This window comes from Heptranchias perlo, chromosome 7 (assembly GCF_035084215.1).
Source record: "Heptranchias perlo isolate sHepPer1 chromosome 7, sHepPer1.hap1, whole genome shotgun sequence".
Lineage (NCBI taxonomy): Eukaryota > Metazoa > Chordata > Chondrichthyes > Hexanchiformes > Hexanchidae > Heptranchias > Heptranchias perlo.
The window spans coordinates 43,812,256-43,837,056 of NC_090331.1; the positions used below are offsets into that span (position 1 = coordinate 43,812,256).

The 24,801-nt window shown below is 41.9% G+C and overlaps 1 protein-coding gene across 1 annotated transcript in view; it reads right to left on the bottom strand.

Moving 5' to 3' along the window:
- Positions 1-578: 578 nt before the first annotated feature.
- pkp4 (plakophilin 4) overlaps positions 579-24,801 on the bottom strand; it is a 144,717-nt gene continuing 120,494 nt past the window's right edge. The window contains exons 18-22 of the mRNA XM_067987424.1: positions 18,764-18,848; positions 18,541-18,667; positions 12,000-12,131; positions 8,347-8,420; positions 579-1,545 (exon numbers count right to left, since the gene is read on the bottom strand). Of these exons, the coding sequence (XP_067843525.1) occupies positions 1,297-1,545; positions 8,347-8,420; positions 12,000-12,131; positions 18,541-18,667; positions 18,764-18,848 (667 nt within the window). The 3' untranslated portion in view covers positions 579-1,296. The remainder of the gene's footprint in view (positions 1,546-8,346; positions 8,421-11,999; positions 12,132-18,540; positions 18,668-18,763; positions 18,849-24,801) is intronic.

Genomic DNA, 24,801 nt, shown 5'->3' on the forward strand with positions numbered 1-24,801 from the left:
GAATCATATTCATAGTTGTACAGATTAATTACCCATGTTGAAAAGTACAGTATCAATGAGTGATAATGCAGACATGGCACAGAGACAGAAGAACTACAACAGCCTCATTTGTATGCTTTATATAGGGTATCAACATATGCAATGTGTAGCACTCTAAGGAAGGTGAACCTATGTTTTTAAAAATCACCCTTTTTGACATTGTGTGCACCAGCTTTTACCCAAGTATGTATGTGTGAAAGATCTAAAAAAACAAAAAGGAAATGTACAAAATACATTATTTCCAAATGTTTGCTTTACTGTACTAGCTCAAACTTGATGCTGGTATGTTTTAAGGACCTAAACTTAAGTAAAAAAAATAAAATGTAAACCAAAATTAAATGGGAAATAAAAGTAAAGCCAAAGATTAGTCCATGATTACAGTAATAAAAAGAATAAAAAGCTGGTTAGAATTCTATTTAAAGCAGAATCTTGCAATCTGGAAGCACCAAATAAACATCAGCAACTAGATACCAAGTCCACCAACTCTATCTTGAATGGTAAAAAAATAAAAATTTGAGCACAAAACTTTTCAGGTGAATGAAATGATCACATTTATTTATAAATGCATATAGCAAATGGCAGTGAAACTAGCCACATAATGGGAATGGAAAAATAAGTATCCAGTTTACTGGGAAATGCATATTCTTTGAAACTACAAAAACTCCTTTAAAACAAAATGTGACTTATTTTCATTTAGAATATTCATCCATTGTATGACACCTGTATTTTAAAATTAATTTCAATACAGGACACTGCTTTAAGAAATGACAGCAATCCTTGTTCATATGGCATTTCCATATTTACATCAAAGAAAGCAAATTTACAAGGGGAATGGAATACATAATTTGAAGGTTCATTATTTCAGTAAAACAAAAAGGGTATATATTTTAAAATGTCTGTACAAACCAACAGAGTAAGACTTTATTCACAGAAGTTTCACATTTCATTTGGCCCACACATACTCCAATTATTTTCTTCCATCTCAAACCTTTCATCACATGGCCCACACCTCCACCGAACTACAAGAGCTACACATAAGAAATCTAACATCTAGACAGAGTTAAAAGACTCTCCCCATCAATTTTCCTTTGCTATTCCTTCCATCATTTCCTTGTTAAAAAGAAGCACCTCCTCAATTCCTTCCTTAAAGTTACATTCACATTGTCTCCACTGGAAATCTTTTACATTGATGATCACTGACAATCAAATCTCTTAGAAACAGAGCGAAAAGACACTTCTTCTATTTGCCTTCCTAAGTTAAACCCAGGAGTCTGGGGATCCTGGGTACTGGTCTGCTCTGTAAGGCGGCCGTGTCGTGGAATAAAAGTCTACATAGTTAGTTGAAGTTTTTAGTCCATGTTGTGATGTGTAATCAGTGGCTGTTGGATAATGAATTTGGTCATCAAAATAGGGATCTTCATAGCTATGTGGAGACTGCATGTACATTCTATATGCATCATAATTTCTCCTGCTGGAGTCTTCTTGGCCATAGTAGATCTGCGGATGCTGTAAGAAAAGGTTAAACTTAATAAAGAGAATTATAACAGATGCATATGAATTAGACTCGAACATATTGTCAATATTTAGGGCTGACGAACAAGAGACAGAAATCTTAAAACATAGAAATCTATGCTATTGCATAAATATCGCGGACCTGGTGCTGTACTTGCAAAATCCACAAACTGCGGATTTCTGTTTTTCCTTGTCTATCTAAGCTTCTATTTTCTTTTAAGTAGTAAATGCTGTCCTCTTAACAACCTGGTCTTTTGTGAGCCAAGTAGTTTTGCAAATTTGTTCTCATGAATATCCCATAACCAAATATAATATTTGATACAAGAGCTGAGAAAGAAGTTCCAATAGCTTAGTAATAGATTGGAAAATAATATGTATTTCTGTCTTCAATGCTCAAAATCTCATGTTCCCATTTTATCCTGATTTTGTCCCTCATTGCTGGGTTCTACAGGCATTAACAGCGGCCCAATAATTTTGGTCAAGTAGCCTTTTTCCATGTCTGATACTCAATAGCGAGTGTTGGGGCAGGCGGAGAAGCTATTCATAGAACCTGATCCTGTACTTATTCAGCATCCATGAACCCACACTTTCAGCAGCGTTGCTGGATTTCAGTCAAGTGTGGGAACTTTGCCAACCTTTTCCCTCCCTAGCCCAGGGAGGCTGAGGCTAATTCAGCACGGAGAAGGGATCAAACCTGGGATCTTTCTTGCCTGGATGGCTCAGTATCATACCACTCAGTGCATTTAAAAATGTTTTTAAAAACTTATTTACCCACTGCCCATCATGGGGAGGGCTCTATTTCTAATTCACTATTCATCTCTTCAGGTTTTTTACTCTCCCACTATTTCTTGTAGATGTTTTAATTCTTTTTCACTCAAGTATATTAGATTGAGATGTTCTTACCTTTCATGGTATCATTTCATATACATTACAACAGTGACTATACTGCAAAAATATTTTGTTGGCTGTGAAGCACTTTGGGACGTCCTGGGTCGTGAAGGGCGCTAACAAATGCAAGTTCTTTCTTTTTACATTCACTTCTATTCCTATTTCATTTTTCCTTTCAATGCTCTCCTCCTTTTTCCTTCTTATCGCTTTTCTGCAACATTTGAATCCTGTATTAGAGTATGAGGTAGTTGAAATTTTTCACTAGAAACTGAATGATTTAGTTCTTTGCTATATGTAGTCGATATTTATTGCCGTTTACTATTCATATCATCAGATAATAGTTAAGCTGGGATTTAAAGCCACAACCCATACTTCTACACATTGTGGCAAGCTCCGGAAAAATCTAATCTCGATATAACCATACAAGATGTATAGAAGCTTCACAGTGGGTATCTTTTAAAGCAGTATTTAGAAGTAGTAAAATAAAAGCTGTCTACAAACTTTGTGCAAGACAAAATGAGATGAAGACCATTTTCTAGTTTGGAATTTTTAAAAATCATTTTAAAATCAAAGGGCACAGGTTGTAGGCATTTGGAGAATGTGCATTAGAGACAGACATTGGTCGGTTTCAGCGATAGCACACTTGTCTCTCAATTAGAAGGTGTTGGGTTCAAGTCCCGCACATAATCTAGGGAGTGCAGCACTGTCAGAGGTGCCATCTTTTGGGTGAGACATTAAACGGAGGACCTATCTACCCTCTCAAATGGACGTAAAAGATCCCATGGTACTATTCAAAAAAGAGCAGGGCAGTTCTCCCTTGTGTTCCAGCCAATATTTATCCCTCAACTAACATCACTAGATGGATTATCTGGTCACTTATCTCATTGCTGTTTGTGGGACCTTGTTTAACGCAAATTTTCTGCTATGTTTCCCAACATTGCAACGGTGACTACACTTCAAATGTAAAATGCTTTGGACGTTGTGAGGTTGTGAAACATGCTATATAAATGCAAGTTCCTTCTTTACCATTACCCAGCACGAGTGGGAACAATAAGGATATTGTTATCTGAACCCAGGTCTAGGAGCTCAACAAAATCACACCGTGGAGGGATTTGGTTGGAGGGGGGGGGGGGGGGGGGGGAAAAGGAGGAGGAAAGAGATGAAATATCCCTTCCTGTTGAGAGTTTTCATGAAGCTAATTTCAAATGGAGGGGGTACAGTAGCAGCTTTGATTAGCAGCTCTTCTGGCTAACCCAGAACGGGGTGGGGGTGGGGAAGCAAGAACCAAGTTCCAGACTTCCTGTGAAGCCAGGAAAAAGGTGAAAGCCACTCAGGCCTTGCTGAGGTGAAGAGGTTACAATTGCTGATGGATAGTTAGAAGACTAGTTGTTCAAGTCAAGTAAAGTGACCCACTGATGTGAGGAGGTGTGGCATGTTCTTTAGTTTGTATCATTATGCAAAGATCAATTAATCTGACCTTAACTATTGCTTTGCATGCTTAGTTGCTGTGAAATAAAGCAGCTTAAGAACTCTTAAGCCTAGTCAAATGTTTTCCTGGTCCACGTTTGGAAAGATTGAAAAAGTACGTGTGAAAGACACAAATATCTGGTTCATGTCCCAAAGGGGTATTATTGTATGATAGCATAAATTGGGGTTGTAACAAGACGACGACGATATGATCACACCACTTACCGAAGCGGCCAATGCCACTGAACAGAAGGTACATATGGCAGACCCATAAACTGAAACTACATATGATTTGCAAAAGTGTGAAGCTGAAGGAGCAGTTGAATTTGATTTCAGAGGACTGATATAAAATCAGCGACTAAATGACCGGTAATCACTACTTTTCTCATCCACCGTAAGCCATATTTCCATAAAGTACACACATGCAATGTTATGGTTGAATATGAGAAACTTAAGCTTTTTTTTGGTGTTACCATAAATTGTTGATCTTGAACAATGACATAAGGAAGAACAAAGAGGAAGTTCTGCTACGGGACTATCAGAAGCTAGGAACGAAATTAAAAAACAAGACCTCACGGGCGGTAATCTCAGGATTACTATCCGAGCCACGTACTGATTGGCATAAGGATAGGCAGATCGGAAAAGTGAATATGAGCTGAAAGAGTGGTATGTGAAGGAGAGTTTCCATTTCATGGGACACTGGCACCAGTACTGGGACAGGAAGGAGCTGTACCGCTGGGATGGGTTCCATCTCAACCGGAATGGGACCAGAGTCTGAGCGGAAAGGATAAATAGGGTGGTTGGTAAGGCTTTAAACTAGCAAGATGGAGGGAAGGATCTGGTAGCAACAAAAAAAGCCAAAAGATAAAAGAAACAGCAGATGAGTGTAAAGGTCAGACGAGGGTAAGGAATATAGATAAACAGTCAAGGAACAAATACAGTTACAAAACAGGAGTAAAAAGTTAAAGAAACTATTAAAGATGAACTAAACTGCTTGTACAGCAATGTACACAGCGTCCAAAAAAAAACAGGGGAACTGGATGCAATAATCCGTAGTAAGGAAGCAGATGATGTGGGAATAACTGAAATATGGCTACATAAAGAACAGGACTGGCAACTAAATATTGCAGGTTATACCATAATCAGAAAGGATAGGGAAGGAAGCAGCAGGGGTGGGGTTTGTGGAATTAGCTGTACTAATTAGAGATAACAATGGCTTTTTTAACTAGCCCCAAATAAACTGGCAAGAGGTAGGTAAAGGGGTACAGGAAATGGAGTTTTTAATAGTGTGTGCAGTACTCCTTTCTTATCCGGTATGTAAAAAGCCCAAGAGAGGAAGCACTGCTGGATTTAGTAATGGGAAATGAACCAGAACAGATAAGGGAAGTAAGCATAGGGAAACATCTAGGCAATGGCAATCACAACATAAGGTTTAAGGTAAAGATCGAGAAGGATGTAAGTAAGACAAAGTAATAAATTAGAAAAGAGCTGATTTTAAGGGGATGAGAATGGAACTAGGGAAAATAAACTGGAAAAATTTACTGACAAAGAAATAGAACAGCAGTGGGAAACATTTAAAAATGGTGATTGAGTCTCCAGGAGAAATATATCCCACTAAAAAGAACAAACTAGCCAAAAATGAGACACCATGGATGAATAAAGAAATAAAGCAATAAAGCAAAATTGAAACTAAACAAAAAGGTATACTCTAAGTACATAGACAACAAAGGAGAGGATGACAAAAGGGAATACGAAAAGGTTATGAAAGTCAAAAAAAAATTAGGAAGGCTGAGAGAAACTACGAAATTAAATTATCAAGGAATATAAAAAGAATAGTAAAGTATTCTAAAGACACATAAATAACAAAAGAAAAATCAGGATAGGGATAGGGCCACTAAGGAATACACACTATAAACTCACAGGAAATGACAGTGAAATGGCAGAAATATTAAATAATTACTTCGTCTCCCTGATAAATACTGAGGCAAACATGCTGGGCATGACATTAGAAGTAGAGGTCAAAAAAGATATAAAGACATTTAAGATAGAAAGGGGGAAGATAATTGATAAACTAATCAAACTTAGAGAGGATAAGACCTCTGGTCTGGATGGATTGCATCCATGCATATTAAAAATTTAGGGAAGAGATAGAGGCATTATTACATATATATAAAAATTCATTAGAAAAGGGAATAGTGCCAGAGGACTGGCAGATAGCTAATGTAATTCTTATATTTAAAAAAGGGAGACAGAACAAGTCCAGGGAACTACAGACCAATTAGCTTAACGTTAGTGATAGGAAAGATAATAGAATCCTTACTCAAGGATGTAATAGAAAAACATCTAGAAACTGAAAATATAATAGTCAGCACAGATTTCATAAGGAAAGGTCATGCTTGACCAACCTTACTGAATTCTTTGAAGTGACAGAAAAGGTAGATAAGAGTAATGCAGTAGGTGTAATATATTTGGATTTTCAAAAGGCCTTTGATAAGGTACTGCACAGTAGACTCATGACCTAAGGTCAGAGCACGTGGAGTCAGGGTACAAGTAGCAGAATGGATTTACAAAACAGAAAAGAGAGCAGTGGCTAAAGGTAGTTACTTAGACTTGCAAAAGGTGAGAAATGGTATTCCACAAGGATCGGTGCTGGGACCACTGATCATCATTTACATAAACGATTTGGACTCTGGAATCGGAAGGACAATTTCAAAATTTGCGGATGACACCAAATTGGGGGGTATAGTTAATGCTGAGGAGGACTGTGACAAAATACCAGAAGACATTAATAAACTTGCAGAATGGGTGTGTAATTGGCAAATGAATTTCAATATAGATAAGTATGAGGTTTTAAAAAAAAATTCATTCATGAGATGTGGGCATCACTGGCAAGGCCAGCATTTATTGCCCATCCCTAATTGCCCTAGAGAAGGTGGTGGTGAGCTGCCTTCTTGAACAGCTGCAGTCCATGTGGTGAAGGTTCTCCCACAGTGCTGTTAGGTAGTGAGTTCCAGGATTTTGACGCAGCAACGATGAAGGAACGGCGATATATTTCCAAGTCAGGACAGTGTGAGACTTGGAGAATGTGCAAGTGCTGGTGTTCCTATGCACCTGCTGCTCTTGATCTTCTGGTGGTGGAGGCGTGGGTTTGGGAGGTGCTGTCGAAGAGGTGGTACATTTTGGTAGGAATAAGGAGGCCGCATAATCCTTAGAAAACAGGAGTCTAAGTGGGGTAGAGAAGCAGAGGGATCTGGGGGTACAGATACACAAATCACTAAAAGTAGCGAAGCAGGTTAAATCGGGCCATTTAAAAAAAAGCAAACGAAAGCACTGCGGTTCATTTTGGGTCTCCATATTATAAAAAGGATATAGAGGCACTGAAGGTCCAAAAAAGATTTACTAGGATGATACCAGAACTGAGAGGTTATAGATATCAGGAAAGATTGAACAGGCTGGGGCTCTTTTCTCTCAGAAAACGAGTGATGGACTCGATAGAGGTCTTTAAGATTATGAAAGGGTTTGGTAGGGTAGAAGCAGAAAAGATCCTTCCACTTGCGGGGAAGACCAGAACTAGGGGCCTTAAACATCAGGTAGTCACTAATAAATCCAATAGGGAATTCAAGAGAAACTTTTTTAACCAGAGAGTGGTTAGAATGTGGAACTCGCTACCACAAGGAGTAGCTGAGGCGACTAGCATAGATGCATTAAGGGAAAACTAGATAAACACATGAGGGAGAAAGGAATAGAAGAATATGTTGATGGAGTTAGAAGATAGGTGGGAGGAGGCTTGTGTGGAGCATAAGCATACACCCAAATGGCCTGTTTCTGTGCTGTCCATTCTCTATAATTCTATGTAAAACTAAAGTAAACTCGTGTTACTTCGACGATATTTAAAATGAAAATAAAAATCCTCTAGGCTTTACAATTAACATTGCAAAACAAAGCTATGTGGAAATACAAAGTTGAAGTTAAAAGGTACTTGACTGTGTTGGAAAATGAAGTTTGCATTTGAGATCTTGTCACACATTCCTAGGTAAGATGTACAAACCTTAGGTGCAATATGGAGTACTCAACTGATACTTTTCAACAAATGTACTCTTGACCCCAAACCTCTGACTGCATCAATAGGATACTTACATTTCTTGCAATGCCTATATTTAATTATCGCTAATTGATCAATTCATAGCAAATATTTACTGCAAACTGGACTAAGACTGCCCAACCTCATTTCATAAAAGACTCTCAACAGCTATAGAGACACAAGACCATCATCTTATTTGTCTCAGCTGGATATGAACCCAAATCAAAGGTGAAAAGGTTAGTGTGCTCATAAAATTCCACCTCGTACTTGCTATTATGCTGTCTTAAAATTTATGGAATGCTCAGACATAAAAACTTTCCACCTTATATTTTCTCTTATCAGGTGTGTTCAATACTCACATGAAGTCGTCTAGATTCATCTCTTGCTGGTGAAGAATAGGAACCTATGTAAATTGGTGATGGCTTGCTGGAACCTACAAAACAATATACTGAAATTAACATGGAAAAGGGATATACTCAGTCAAGGGGGAATGGATAGAAAAACACATGGAAAAGTAGAACACTGGAAAATAAATATATACAGTGCCACATCAAATTTAAATTGTGCATTTTGTCATTTGAAATGTAAATAGGTTTACCATTACTGCTACCAACCTAATAATGACTGAATAGTAACAGTGTTATACTTTTGCACTTGAATTAGGTCAGAAATTCCATCAGTACTATACATTAAAATAGAAATGGTGCAGGCAATCTAGAATAAATCTAAATACAAATTGACGCTCGAGAAAACAGAATTAGATAAGATTATGTAAACAAATGACAGCGTAATAAAAGCTTTCTTACCATGTACTGTCAACAAAGCACCAATTCAAAATTATTTAAATCCACTCCAGTAAAATACTAACTCTACTCTAGCTTGAGAAACTCGGCATCACCACCAGCATCGACCAAGCTTCCCCTGGTACCACGGTTGCAACCACAGGGAAGTCTATCGTCAATTTGTCCGACCACACCCTTCAACCAGACGAAATCGAAGTTCTCAGCCGAGGGCTCAATTTCTGCCCCACTACCAAAATGGACCCCACTAGTCTCGCGGCGGACACAGAGGAATTCATCAGGAGAATGAGGCTCCGGGAATTCTACCACAAGCCCCAAGATTTCAGCAGCGAACCCAATGAGACAATCGACTATCCGGAACAGCAGACAGAGGGATCCGCGGTACAGCAACCGAAGAGGAAAGAGTCAAACTGGACTCCTCCGGAGGGTCGCTGCCCTCAGCTGGACATGTATGCTCAAGCTGTCAGGAAATGCGTCAATGCCAGATTCATCAGCCGCACTCAGAAGACAGTCCAGAATGTCACCCGAGCACAACGCAACGCCATCAACGCTCTCAAGACCAACCGCAACATCGTCATCAAACCAGCGGACAAAGGAGGAGCCATAGTCATACAGAACAGAACGGACTATTGCAAAGAAGCATACCGATAACTGGACAACCAGGAACACTACAGACGGTTACCCGCAGATCCGACCAAAGAACACACCCACCAGCTCAACAAACCAGACCTTCAAAGCATCCTACGCGCTCTCATCCCATGTACTCCCCGCGTGGGAGACTTCTACTGCCTCCCAAAGATACACAAAGCCAACACACCCGGACGTCCTATCGTATCAGGCAACGGAACCCTGTGTGAGAACCTCTCTGGATACATCGAGGGCATCCTGAAACCCATCGTACAGGGAACCCCCAGCTTCTGTCGCGACACTACAGACTTCCTACAAAAACTCAGTACCCACGGACCAGTTGAACCAGGAACACTTCTCACCACGATGGACGTCTCGGCACTATACACCAGTATCCCCCACGATGACGGCATCGCTGCGACAGCATCAATACTCAACACCAACAACAGCCAATCTCCTGACGCCATCCTACAACTCATCCGCTTCATCCTGGATCACAATGTCTTCACCTTCGATAACCAGTTCTTTACCCAAACACACGGAACAGCCATGGGGACCAAATTCGCACCCCAATACGCCAACATTTTCATGCACAAGTTCGAGCATGACTTCTTCACTGCACAAGACCTCCAACCAACACTATACACCAGATACATCGACGACATTTTCTTTCTATGGACCCACGGCAAGGAATCACTAAAGAGACTACACGATAACATCAACAAGTTCCATCCCACCATCAAGCTCACCATGGACTACTCCTCAGAATCAGTTTCTTTCTTGGACACACGAATCTCCATCAAAGACGGGCACCTCAGCACCTCACTCTACCGCAAGCCCACGGACAACCTCACGATGCTCCACTTTTCCAGCTTCCACCCTAACCACGTCAAAGAGGCCATCCCCTATGGACAGGCCCTGCGAATACAAAGGGTCTGCTCAGACGAGGAGGAACGCGATGGACACCTACAGACGCTGAAAGACGCCCTAGTAAGAACGGGATATGACGCTCGACTCATCGATCGACAGTTCCGACGGGCCACAGCAAAAAATCGCATAGACCTCCTCAGGAGACTAACACGGGACGCAACCAACAGAGTACCCTTTGTCGTCCAGTACTTCCCCGGAGCGGAGAAACTACGCCATGTTCTCCGCAGCCTTCAACATGTCATCAATGAGGACAAACACCTCGCTATGGCCATCCCCACACCTCCACTACTCGCCTTTGAACAGCCACCCAACCTCAAACAGACCATCGTTCGCAGCAAATTACCTAGCTTTCAAGAGAACAGCGTCCACGACACCACACAACCCTGCCACGGTAACCTCTGCAAGACATGCCAGATCATCGACACAGATACCACCATCACACGAGAGGACACCACCCACCAGGTGCATGGTTCATACTCCTGTGACTCGGCCAACGTTGTCTGCTTCATACGTTGCAGGAAAGGATGCCCCAGAGCATGGTACATTGGCGAGACCATGCAGACGCTGCGACAACGGATGAACGGACACCGCGCAACAATCGCCAAACAGGAGGGCTCCCTCCCAGTCGGGGAACACTTCAGCAGTCATGGACATTCATCCACCGACCTTCGGGTAAGCGTACTCCAAGGCGGCCTTCGAGACACACGACAACGCAAAATCGTCGAGCAGAAATTGATAGCCAAGTTCTGCACCCATGAGGACGGCCTCAACCGGGATCTTGGGTTCATGTCACGCTACACGTTACCCCACCAGCGAACAAATGTTATCTGTTTTTAATATAACGGGTCAGTTGCTGTCTTTTCTATGTTTCTACCTCTCAATCTCTGTTTTTTTTTGTTTGTTGTTTTTTTTGGTGATTTGTATATTCTGAGACCTGGCAGGTAACACCTGTCTGTCTGCACACTGATTGCCTTGGCAACGGGCAGTTGAAAAAACTGTCTGTAATCACCAAGCATTGTTCTGTGAATTATAAATGCGATTTCATTTCGAGGATTTCATTTTCACATCGTTCACCTGACGAAGGAGGAAGCCTCCGAAAGCTTGTGAATTTAAAATAAAATTGCTGGACTATAACTTGGTGTTGTAAAATTGTTTACAATTAACTCTACTCTAGTAAGCTTTAGTTTTAATTCTCTGAATTGTGGATGTCTAATCAGAATGTAGGAGTTGAAAACAAAATCTACTTCAACAAAGTGCTTGGCATTTTTTAAGAATGCCTGGTGTAGCAAAACTAATCTAAGGATACATCTACAACAGTAGCATCAGAGTGAAGTGGTTTTGCTTTGCATCAATGCTAGAATGTAGTATACATCTGAAGTCAGGGGAGTGAATCTCACTCCAGAGTCAGATTGGGCTCAGAGCATGGGTTTGAAGTACAATTTCAATTCATCCCAATACTACCGTTACACTGCAAGTACTCTAATTTGTAGAAATTAATACAGCCAAAACTTTAAAGGAAACTTTAATTTTTTTTTAAACCACTTGCAGACCAAATTCTGACCATCCCCTGGTACGAAAAGGTTACATTTAGAAGAAAATGCTTTGTACTTCAAAAATGCTTGACTTTATCAATTTGTAATCACTCCATTTCTTACCTATGGTTAAATCTTTGTGTGTCATGTTATCTCCTTGGCTGTTGTAATATTGCATAGAAGTCTTGGTCTTCTCATAGTTAGATCGTTGATCCTTGATTCCCAAGAGTGCTGGTGAAGAGGTTGTGCTAGCCACTGTGAAAGAGATCGTGTTCACACCAAAATAAAAAGAAAGACGACTTGCATTTATATCGTGCCTTTCACGACCTCAGGACATCCTTCAGTGCACAACAACAACCACAACAACTTTCATTTATATAGTGCCTTTAACATAGTAAAGCTTCACAGAAGCGATATCAAACAAAATTTCACACCGATCCACATAAGGAGGTATTAGGACAGATGACCAAAAGCTTTTTGGACAAAGAGATAGGTTTTAAGGAGCATTTTAAAGGAGGAGAGAGGGGTAGAGAGGCAGAGACTTTTAGGGAGGGAATTCCAGAGCTTAGGGCCTAGGCAGCTGAAGGCAGGGCCGCCAACAGTGGGGTGATTAAAATCAGGGATGCACAAGAGGCCAGAATTGGAGGAGTGCAGAGATCTCGGGGGGGGGGGGGGGGGTGTGTAGGGTTGGAGGAGGTTACAGAGATAGGGAAGGGTGAGGCCATGGAGGGATCTGAAAATAAGGATGAGTGTTTTAAAATTGAGGCGTTCCCAGACCAGGAGCCAGTGTACGTCAGTAAGCACAGGGGTGATGGGAGAATGGGATGGTGCGAGTTAGGATGTGGGCAGCAGAGTTTTGGATGAGCTCAAGTTTATGGAGGGTGGAAGATGGGAGGCCAGCCTGGAGAGCATTGGAATAGCAGAGTCTGGAGGTAACAAAGGCATGGATGAGGGTCTCAGCAGCAGCTGAGCTGAGGCAGGAGCGGAGACGGGCAATGTTATGGAGGTGGAAGTAGGTGGTCTTGGTGATGAAACGGATATGTGGTCAGAAGCTAATCTCAGGGTCAAGTAGGACACCAAGGTTGCGAACGGTCTGGTTCAGCCCCAGACAGCGGCCAGGGAGAGGGATGGAGTTGTTGACTAGGGAACAGAGTTTGTGGCGGGGACCAAAGACAATGGCTTCAGTCTTCCCAATATTTAGTTGGAGGAAATTTTTGCTCATCCAGTTCTGGATGTCGGACAAGCAATGTGACAAATGAGAGACAGTGGCGGGGTCGAGGGAGGTGGTTGTGAGGTAGAGCTGGGTGTTGTCAGCGTACATGTGGAATCTGACGACGTGTTTTCGGAAGATGCCGCCGAGGGGCAGCATGTAGATGAGAAATAGGAAGGGGCCAAGGATAGATCCTTGGGGGACTCCAGAGGTAACAGTGCGGGAGTTGGAAGAGAAGCATTGTAGGTGATCCTCTGGCTACAATTGGATACATAAGAATGGAACCAGGCGAGCACAGTTCCACCCAGCTGGACGATAGAGGAGAGGCATTGGAGGAGGATGGTGTGGTCAACCATGTCAAAGGCTACAGACAAGTTGAAAAGGAGGAGGAGGGATGGTTTACCATCGTCACAGTCACGTAGGATGTCGTGTGTGACTTTGGTAAGGGCCGTTTCAGTACTGTGGCAGGGGCTGAAACCTGATTGGAGGGATTCAAACATGGAGTTTTGGGAAAGATGGGCACAGATTTGGGAGGCGGCAACACGTTCAAGGACTTGAGAGGAAAGGGAGGTTGGAGATGGGGTGGTAGTTTGCAAGGACAGAGGGGTCAGGGATAGGAGAGAAACTAGAGAAAGATGTAAGTTCAGGGCTAGGGCAGAGGCAGCTGAACGGGTGGTCTCAATCTTAGTGGCAAAGTCGTCCATGAACTCCTCGCACTTTTCGTTGGAGGTGAGGGTGGAGGGGGCAGGGGAAAGGTGTTTAAGACGACGGTTTGTACTGAAGAGAAGCCGGGGTTATCTTTGAATTCCAGAATGATCTTGGAATTGTGAGCAGTTTTGGCAGAGGCGGTCTTCAAAAGGGAACTGGATGAGTATTTGAAAGGAAAAAATTTGCAGGGCTACGGGGAAAGGGCGGGGGAGTGGGACTACCTGGATTGCTCTTGCATAGAGCCGGCGTGGACTCAATGGTCTCCTTACTTACTGTAACCTATGATTCTATGAGAGCAAGACCCAATAGTGCTTTATGTGGTCCAGCTAGATCTGGCAATGAATGGATAAACCAGTTTTCCGCCATAAATGTTCAAGTCTGCCAATGCACAATGCCAATTTACAGCCAATGAAGTACTTCTGAAGTGTAGTCACTTGTAATGCAAGAAGCTTGGCAGCCAAATTACACACAGCAAGGTCCCACAAACATCAATGTGATAATGATTAGGTAATATGTTTATTTTTATTAAAGTGATGTTGGTTGAGGGAAATAAACAGCTTAGAGAGGAACCACGGAAAAAGGACGGGAAGAAAAAAAAATGGCCTCCACCATTTATATCAATTCCAGTTTTTTGGCCCTAAAAGGTCTCCTTTTCACTATGAACGTTCAGTCCCTCTAACCTCCATTGTCCCACCAGGACAGTCTGTAGCCCCACCTGCTTTTTCCTTGAACAGTGGCCCAACAAATCTCCAATCACCACCACCACCACCACCCTCCTCCTCGCTGAACATGTTCTCACATTCAAGAACTTTTCCTTTAATTTCACTCACTTCCTCCAAATAAAAGGTGTTGCAATGGAAACCCGCATGGGTTTTAGCTATGCCTGCCTTTTTGTAGGATATGTTGAGCATTCTTTGTTCTCGTCCTGCTCCAGGCCACTCCCTAATCTCTCCTTCCTGTACATGCCTTGTGCTGGAGAATTTCATTAACTTTGCTTCTAATTTCCACCCCTCCTTTACATGATCCATCTCTGACTATTCCTTTCCTGAATGTCTGTGTCTCTACATAAGAACATAAGAAATAGGAGCAGGAGTGGGCCATTCGTCCCCTCGAGCCTGCTCTGTCATAAGGGACAAACGGTCTACTGACATCTACTGCAAGCTCACCAACTCCCACAGCTACCTTGATTATACGTTTCCCCATCTGCTTCCTGTAAGGATTCCAATCCCTTTCCCCAGTTTCTCTGTCGCACCTCTCTGATGATGCCACCTTCCATAAGAGCTTCAAAATGTCGTCAGCCGAGCATTCTCCTCCACTGTGGTAGTCATGATGTGGAGATGCCGGTGATGGACTGGGGTTGACAATTGTAAACAATTTTACAACACCAAGTTATAGTCCAGCAATTTTATTTTAAATTCACAAGCTTTCGGAGATTTTCTCCTTCCTCAGGCAAACATTTGCCTGAGGAAGGAGAAAATCTCCGAAAGCTTGTGAATTTAAAATAAAATTGCTGGACTATAACTTGGTGTTGTAAAATTGTTTACCACTGTGGTAGGCAGAGCCCTTGACCATGTCCATCCCATTGCCCACATTACCACTCTCAACCCTTCTCTTCCTTCCTTGAACCTTCTGTCCCCACCAGCCTCCACATTTCACAAATCATCCTCTACCATTTCCCTCCACCTTCAACACAATCTCACTACCAAACCTATCTTCTTCTCCCCGCCCAGCATTCTGCAGGACTGTTCCCTCCATGATACTCTCACCCATTCCTCCATCACCCCAACACCTGCTCTCATCCCAGTACCTTGTCATTTCATCACCTGCCCAGGGCCCCAAGCACTCCTTCCAGGTGAGAGTGATTTAATTGTACTTTTTCCAACCTTACATACTGTGCTCACGATGCGCTTTCCTTTACATCAGGGAGTCCAAATGTAGATTGGGTGATCACTTTACTGAACACCTCCATTCCGGCCGTATGTGCGACCTTGAGGTTCCAATTGCTTGCCATTTTGATTATCCGTCCCACTCCCACCTCTGTTTTTGGCCTTCTACACTGTTCCAATGAAGCTTAATGGAAATTAAAGAACAGCGTTTCATCTTCCTACTAGGCACTCTACAGCCCTCTGACCTTAACAACCAGGCCGTAGCCACAGTTCCCATTTTCTCTCATACAGCAGGTGTTGGTAATGTAGGTTGGGTGCACTAGTGCTTCCAGGAATGGAGGGAGTTTAGGCTGGTGCTTGGATGGGGATCCCCTACATGGCCAGTAGGGTGGTCTGTGCCCCTGGTGTCACTTGCCTTTTATTTTCACCACATTCTCTGGCCACTGTAGCCTTCTCCACTTTGTCAGATTTTCCATACATTCCACACCCACCCCTCCCTCTGCTATTCTGCTGTAACGATTCACATATCTTCTGCGTCTCGGATATTTCTCCAGTTTCTCTGATTATTACCTCCTTTTATCTTACATCATCATCACTTCTGTCATTTACTCACCTCCTGTCCTCCACCTAATTACAGACCATTCTTTTTCTTCCCCCCCCCCCACCCACTTTTCCCTGGCTCTATTCCTTATTATAAAAAGTTCATCTGTAACATCGTCCGGTTCTGAAGAAGAGCCACAAGATCTGAAATGTTAACCCTACCTTCCTCTCTCAGATGCTGCCTGATCTGCTGAGTGTTTCCAGTATTTTGGTTTGTATTATTCAGTTCACACTAATGTTATTAATATGGCAAGTATTTTGAGCATGTATGATATTTAAAGGGGCATTCACTAATGCAAATCTAAATATGTTTGAAGATATCGGGCCAGAATTTCTTCGAATTGACTTACCCCAAAATTTCCACCTGTTTCTATGCCAATATTATCGGTGGCAACTTATATCAAATTTCCTGAGTAACTCGTCAGCATATGCCCGAACGTAAAAACTGGCATAAGCGCAGCGAAAATCAGCGGAAACTATCGAGGCCCAAGGAAAGTGAATAACATAAGATAAAGATGGACTTAATGGCATATTGATATTAAGCACAGCCGGGTAGAGTTTACGCTAGTAACATCACCGCAATCCGGGTAAAATTGGCCGAACCAGCGCAAAAGATCAGAGAATTTAAAGTGTAAGTGAGTTACGGCCAATAGTACTTAATTTTGTGTTTTCCGCAATCTTTTACGCTGGCTTAAGATTCAATTTGCCGGATCAGGCCCCGCCCCCAGGTCGAAATTGCAAGATTCTGCCGATTGTGCTGGTTAGGGAAGGCTCTTCAAATTGCACTGATTTTCTACGCACACAGGCACTAGTAAGCACATTTAAAATGTTTTTTTAGCTACCAAAAATATTTAATTCACCAAGAAACTGACTAACGTATACCAATGAAACTATTAAATGGTTCAGTATAGTTTTTTTTTAAGTCATTTTAAATCAGGTTACTCACAGGTGGAGTTGGAGGACTGGACAGTTTAAAAATGCTTACTTTTGGTGATAAACCCATTTTCAGCTGTATTAATAAAACTACACCAGTTTACCACTCTTACATACATCAAGGAATATTTTTTTAATGGAATGAAAAAAGTGTGTTCTATTATGCTGCTTGATTCTGCTGGTTCATTGAAGATTTTATGTTTGTGATTATGCAAATTATGTGGCCAAAGCCAAAACTCTACTGTTTAAGAAAATGTAATAGTGGATGCTTTTTTCTTCTTAATGCAACAGATTCTCTTGCCACAATAAATTGTAGAAAATACACTGCAAGTCTCAATGAGGAGGAAAAAATGATTAAACACCAGAAATGGTGATGTTGGGTCCTGCTGTGCCTAAAATTTTGGGTGTAAATTTGAGCATGTTCAGAATGGGCATAAATGCAGAAAACTCACATTCCCTAGTCTTTTGCATGGGGGTGGAGCTATGACAGTGAGCCAAGAGGGGTTTCCGCAGATGTAACTGGGGAACGGTGCAAATGATTGAGGAAATATGCGCGGTGATGTTTTGGCGCAAAACCAGCGTAAATCAGTTACAGGTGAATTTCCTCAGAAAAAAAATGATGCAATTGAGCTCTTGTGCTGTAGTTATGCCAAAACTTTTCAAAAAATTCTGGGCTGATCGTATTCCGGACATTGTAAACTTATATGCAGATTTGAACATTTCAATAAGGGTGATTTAACAGTTTGACAATAAGCTGAAACTTTAGTTCAACTATTGTGCAAAATTAAATCACAGGTTTCAGCATTAGCATAGATAATCCAGCATTCTATTAAGCTAAAAAAAATCACTTCTGGTAGTTTAGGCCCCCCATTCAAACATTTATGTATGAAAACAGAGTCCCACTTATGATGTTAACTAAGCAAATGGAATTTATGGTCCCAGCCCAAGATAAGTATGATAACAGAAAAGTGTGTGTAAGGGAGACGAGGTTTCTGGAATGCAGTGGAACCATTCAATGGCTGTATATTTATGCACTACATTCACACTGTTAAACAAAGTTTTCGGAGCATCAACATACGCAGCAATGGCAAGATCAGAAACAATACAATTGCTATAGTAGCACAGCTTTAACCTAAAAGGTCAATCAATTTCAATTTGCTTTTTTATGCATCAATTAACACACTTAATACACAGTAATGTATAGAATGTGTGCTGGATTTGTTACCTGCAAGTCACAAAATATTTCCCTGTTACTTTTATAATTACAGTTGCAAGATCAGTTGTTTTTACAACTTTTATTTTCTTTTGTTAACCGTAAGCTACTCACCAGATTGAAGAACAGGTGACATATTCTGATTGGTTGTTGATAAGGATGGGTGGGATGTGGAAAATTTATGTCTGTCACGTTCCAGACTAGAAATTGGTGTAATGAAATGGTTTTGATTCCAACCATCCTGCAAAGACAAAGAAAATCATGTGGGGAAAAATACAATGATTGGATTACTGATTTCCAATCGAAACAATGCTTCTTTGCATTATTAAAGAGTTACCTTTTTATAAATGCTGCGAAGGTCACGATATTGCCACAATGTGTTTAAGACTTGAGCTGCTGCCTTAACTACTTTCAGCGAATACCTTAATGAAATACAAAACGGAGCGTAAATATTAAAATCCAGCAATTTAACCTTCAAAAACAGTACAACGTTAACCCAATTCAGTGTACAATGATTCCAGAATTCATAGAATCATTATAGCGCAGGAAGAGACCATTCAGCCCATCGAGCCTGTGCCGGCCCTTTGTAAGAGCAATCCACTTGGTCCCATTCCCCGTAGCCCTGCAATTTTTTTCCCCTTCAAATATTTATCCAATTCCTTTTTGAAAGCCATGATTGAATCTGCATCCACCACCATTTCAGGTAGTGCATTCCAGATCATAACTACTCGCTGCGTAAAAAAGTTCTCCTCATGTTGCCTTTGGTTCTTTTGCCAATCACCTTAAATCTGTGTCCTCTGGTTCTCAACCCTTCCACTAACAGGAACAGTTTTTCTTTATTTACTTTATCTAAACCAGTCATGATTTTGAACACTTCTACCAAATCTCTTCTCGACCTGCTCTGCTCTAAGGAGAGCAACCCCAGCTTCTCCAGTCTATCCACGTACTGAAGTCCCTCATCCCTGGAATCATTCTAGCAAATCTTTTCTGCACCCTCTCAAGGCCTTCGCATCCTTCCTAAAGTGCAGTGCCCAGAACTGGACACAATACTCCAGTTGTGGCCGAAACAGTGCTTTATAAAAAGGTTCAACATAACTTCCTTGCTTTTGTACTCTATGCTTCTATTTATAAAGCCCAGGATCCCGTATGCTTTTTCAACTGCTTTCTTAACTTGTCCTGCCACCTTCAAAGGTTTGGGCACATATACCCACAGGTCACTCTGCTCCTGCACCCCCTTTAGAATTGTACCAATTAGTTTATTTTGCCTCTCCTTGTTCTTCCTGCCAAAATGTATCACTTCGCACTTCTCTGCATTAAATTTCATCTGCCATGTGTCCGCCCATTCCACGAACCTGTTAAAAATTAAACCCCAGTAAAGCAATGCAGCATGTAACTTCTAATGGAAAATTAATCGCATTTCAAGTTTAATATTGCTCAATCTTTGAGTGAAGTTATTGTCCACACCATGGTTGTTAAGTAATTTATCTGTAAGATTGCTAAAGAGTTGCATGTCCTTTTAAAATATACTCTACATGATGCTACATCCACGTCACTGAGTCACAAAAGATTACCGTGCACTCCATTTTCATGTTAAAAAGTTACCGTTTTAGAATTTCACAGCACAGGAGGCCGCCATTTGGCCCATTGCACCTGTGTTGACTCTCAAAGAGCTACCCACTTAATTCCTTTCCTCTGACCATTCCCCATAGTCTTTTAAATTTTTCTTTTTCAAATATCAATCCACTTCCCTTTTAAAATTATGAATTCTGCTTCCACCACTGTTTCTGGTAGGCCATTTCACAACCTCTTAACAGCCCTCTGCATAAAACAATTTCTGCTAACCTTTTCGTTCATTCTTTTGGTGACTATCTTAAATTTATGACCTTTAGCTACCAATTCACTGACCATTGGAAATATTTTTTCCCTATGTACTTTATCAAAATCCTTCATACATCTTCCATGCCAAATCAGCAACCAAGATTTCACAAGAGTCAATCCACTCTTGGGTACTGTTGGCCAGAGGCTGCAGAAGGTAACCTGAGACGTCAGCTACTGATACACACAGGCAGGAACGACTTTTGAACTAAAGTAACCTGAGCTCAGTCCTGGCCTCAGCTGCCTGGAACCGGTTTGAATTAACCAAGTTTTGTGAAAGACAAAGGAAATGTGATAAGACAAGTCCTTATTTAGAAAAGGAGTAATGAGGTAATGCTACCTAAGTCTTTGGGACAGAGCCAATGAAGAGAAGACACAGGGTAACCAAGGAAGCCTAAACCAACGAAATATAGAGACAGCACAGCTTGAAGAGATAAGATTCGGAATAAGAATGAAGGATCTAGGGCGTGGAGCCAGAGCGAAGACTCCGGAGACCAACCATCGCAGAAGTGGAAGACCCTTGGTCAGGGACGTAGCGAGAGAGAGAGAGAGAGAGAGAGAGAGAGAGAACGGAACGCCAGGCCAGCATCAGCTCTCCTTTTCGGGTATTATCCTTTATGTTCTGTGACCACTCGGAGTGTCAGAGAAACCTAGTGGGTGTGCGTTTAGATCTTAGTTTGGGTATAAGACTGTATAACCTGGTGTAAACTGCATGCCTATATCGAACCAGACGTATAAGCTATATGTATATGATCTAACAGCGTGAATAAAGTGAATTGAGAGTTGAGAGAATTGACTCTTCTCCTCTGTGTACTAAGCCAGTAACCGTAACTGGTGACCTCCGGTCAACAGTACTATTACTCTTTTCTCCCCACCCCAACATTTTTTCCTTCCCTTCCTCTCCTAAAGGTGCTGACTCCTTGCTGTGGAATGGTTCCAAGGGCACCAGTCATCTGATACTTGCACCCAAGTGACCATTATTCATATGTACATCTTGACAGTGAATGTTGTCAGACTATTTGACTATGGAGGACATCACAGTTGTACAACTGACATCCATGAACAGTTATTTCCAGCAGGGGTAATGCATAACAATTAGGAGCAGGAATTCTGGCAAATTTTCAACTCCATGACCCAGAGATGCTGATGGCAACACCAACTGCACTGTTCCTATCATCATCCCAGCTGAAAACAGTTAACTCAGTACAGACCATCGATGAACATTGGACTTCCCTGGTCAGTATGGCTCGCGTTCACCGAGCCATTGGGGAAGTCCCTGTTGCACTCTTGAAACGATTATAAGTAAGATTTGAACAATTGAAATGGGTTAAATCCCTCATCATGCATTAAGTGTCCCGAGTCCAGACAACATATCCTGCAGCCCTGAAAAGAATGGGAACTGTGGTGGTGGTGGGGGGGGGGCGGAGAGAGAAAGAGAATTGTGAATGTAAACTTGTCTCAATTCATTGTGACCCTTTGCCACTGATCTGCTTTTCTGCGGTGCTTTTTGACCAAAGAGGATTGGTACTTCAAAGTTATCAGAACATCTAGAATAGGTTCTTATTCCTTGGAAGGCAAGAAACCAGATGGGATAAAGAGCAAAGAGATGTGAATAAAGATGCATAAATTAGAAGCAGCAACACAAGTTGATAAGGCCATAAAGAGTGAAAACAGTGTACTGGGGTTTATTTTGAGGGGAAAAGAATACAAAAGCAGGTAGGTAATATAAAATTTATATTGAACCTTGGTTAGGCCACACTTGGATAACTGAGCATGGTTCTGGTCTCCATACTACAAAAAGTATATTGAAGTACTGGAGAAACTGCACAAAAGACAAAGATATTATCAGAATTGAGAGATTACCAGAATTGAGAGGTTACCAGAAATAAGGAAAGATTAAGCAGGCTGGGGCTCTTTTCTCTGGAAGAGAGAAAACTAAGATACTTGCTAGAGATCTTTAAAACTATGAAGGGGTTTAATAGGGTGGATATGGAGAAACTGTTTCCACTTGTGGGATGAGTCCAGAGCAAGGGGGCATAAATACAAAATAGCCACTTCGGAGGAATTGCTTTATATAGCGGTCAGAATGTGGAACTCGCTGTCACATGGAGTGGTTAAAGCAGATAGCATTGACATTCAGGGGGAGGTTTGATGCATACATGGAATCGAGAGATATGGGGGCAGGGTGGGAAGAAGCTCATTTGGAGTTTAAATGCTGGCACAGACTAGTTGGGCCGAATGGCTTGTTTCTGTGTGGTAGATTCTATGTAACTACATAGTGAATACAGGTTTCCTGTGACAGGCCCAGGTAGGGTGGTGGGGTCTCAAACCCCACCACCCTACCTGGGCCTCAAGATCTTGTGGTGAACCTTCATGGACTCATCTAAATCATGCAGTGCTACTGGAATCCACAAAAGAATTATCGTCCTTGGCAAGTTCAATTGCAGCAAGGAAACTATTAAAAAACAAATCTTAATTTCAAAGAGGCCCCTCCGCAACAACACAAACTAATGCAGAGAACAATTTTTACATTTTTTAAAAAAAGTCAACTTTTCCTACAGAAATCTAGCTTTAAGGATTCAATTTCAGCAGGCCAAACTTGCAGATTAGTCATGCGTTATTTTATATTGGAGAGATGAGCATATAGGGGCAGAGATCACTAGAGAAAAGTGAAATTCAGTGTGGTGCCTGATGCGAATATCTGCATTAAAATGAGGCTTGCATTGGTCAATAGCACAGCCTCCCTTTAGCTGCCAATTTTCTTCACAAAATGTTCCCAGTTAGGCTCCACGCTGCTGCCAGTGGAGCCTTGCACAATTGAGGATACATTATCCATTTATCAGCTGAAAAGGAAAAAAACTGCATGACCACTGCAGCAATAAGTTTAGCTGTAGGAACTGCACAAAGAACTACACATACCAAGTGGCTGCAGCCAACAGCTCCATTAACCTCAGGTAAATTGTGTGTGCAAGCCTGCAATCTGCCAAGTAGAACATGTTCCTCTGACAGATAGACTGGACCTGTATTCTTTGAATTCTTTGAGGAAGTGACAAGGAGGATTGATGAGGGTAGTGCAGTGGATGTTGTCTACATGGATTTTAGTAAGCCATTTGACAAGGTCCCAACATGGCAGACTGGTCAGAAAGGTAAAAGCCCATGGGATACAGGGAAATGTGGTGAATTGGATCCAAAATTCGCTCAGTAACAGGAAACAAAGGGTAAAAGACGATGGATGTCTTTGCGAATGGAAATCCATTTCCAGTGGTGTGCCACTGGGCTCCATGTTGGGTCCCTTGCTGTTTGTGGTATAAATTAATGATTTGGACTTGAATGTAGGGGGTATGATTGGCAAATTTGCAGACTACACAAAAATTGGCCGTATAGTTGATAGTGAAGAGGATAGCTGTAGACTCCAAGAAGATATCAATGGGTTGGTGGAGTGGGCGGAAAAGTGGCAAATGGAGTTCAACCCGGAGAAGTGTGAGGTAATGCACTTAGGGAGGGCAAACAGTAAAAGGGAATACGCAGTAAATGGGAATATATTGAGAGGGGTAGAGGAAGTGAGAGACCTTGGAGTGCATGTGCACAGGTCCCTGAAGGTAGCAGTACAGGTAGATAAGGTTGTGAAGAAGACATGCCGAATGCTCTCCATTATTAGCCGAGGTATAGAATACAAAAGCAGGGATGTAATGATGGAACTGTACAAAACACTGGTAATGCCACAGCTGGAGTGTTGTGCGCAGTTCTGGTCACCACATTACAGGAAGGACGTAATCGCTCTGGAGAAAGTGCAGAGAAGATTTACAAGAATGTTGCCAGGGCTCGAAAATTGCAGCTACGAGGAGAGATTGGATAGGCTGGGGTTGTTTTCCTTGGAAAAGGAGGCTGAGGGGAGACTTGATTGAGGTATATACAATTATGAGGGGCCTAGATAGACAGGGTACCTGTTACCCCTAGCGGAGAGTTCAAGAACTAGAGGACAAAGATTTAAGCTGATTGGCGGAAGGATTAGAGTGGACATGAGGAAAAACCTTTTTACCCAGAGGGTGGTGGGTGTATGGAATTTACTGCCCGAATTGGTGGTAGAGGCAGGGACCCTCAACTCTTTCAAAAAGTACCTGGACCTGCACCTAAAGTGCTGTAAGCTGCAGGGCTATGGACCGAGTGCTGGAAGGTGGAATTAGAATGGGCACCTGGTTGTTCTTCGAGCCAGCGCGAACACGATGGGCCAAATGGCCCCCTTCTGTGCTGCATCTTTTTTATGGTTCTATCTAGGATGGGCAGGAATCTGGTTTATATTAAGACGTTCCTTAACAATTTCTGAAAGCAGTTACTACCTGCTGAACAGTTCTGAATCCTTCCTGGCTCTCACCAGTCAGTCATCTATCCATAAATAGGTATGCAATCCCTCAGGCAAGTACTCAAATCAACCACACCCAATTTGTGAAAACCTCAATTAGTATTCAATCCAAAATTCAAGACATTTTTTGTGGCTTTTCT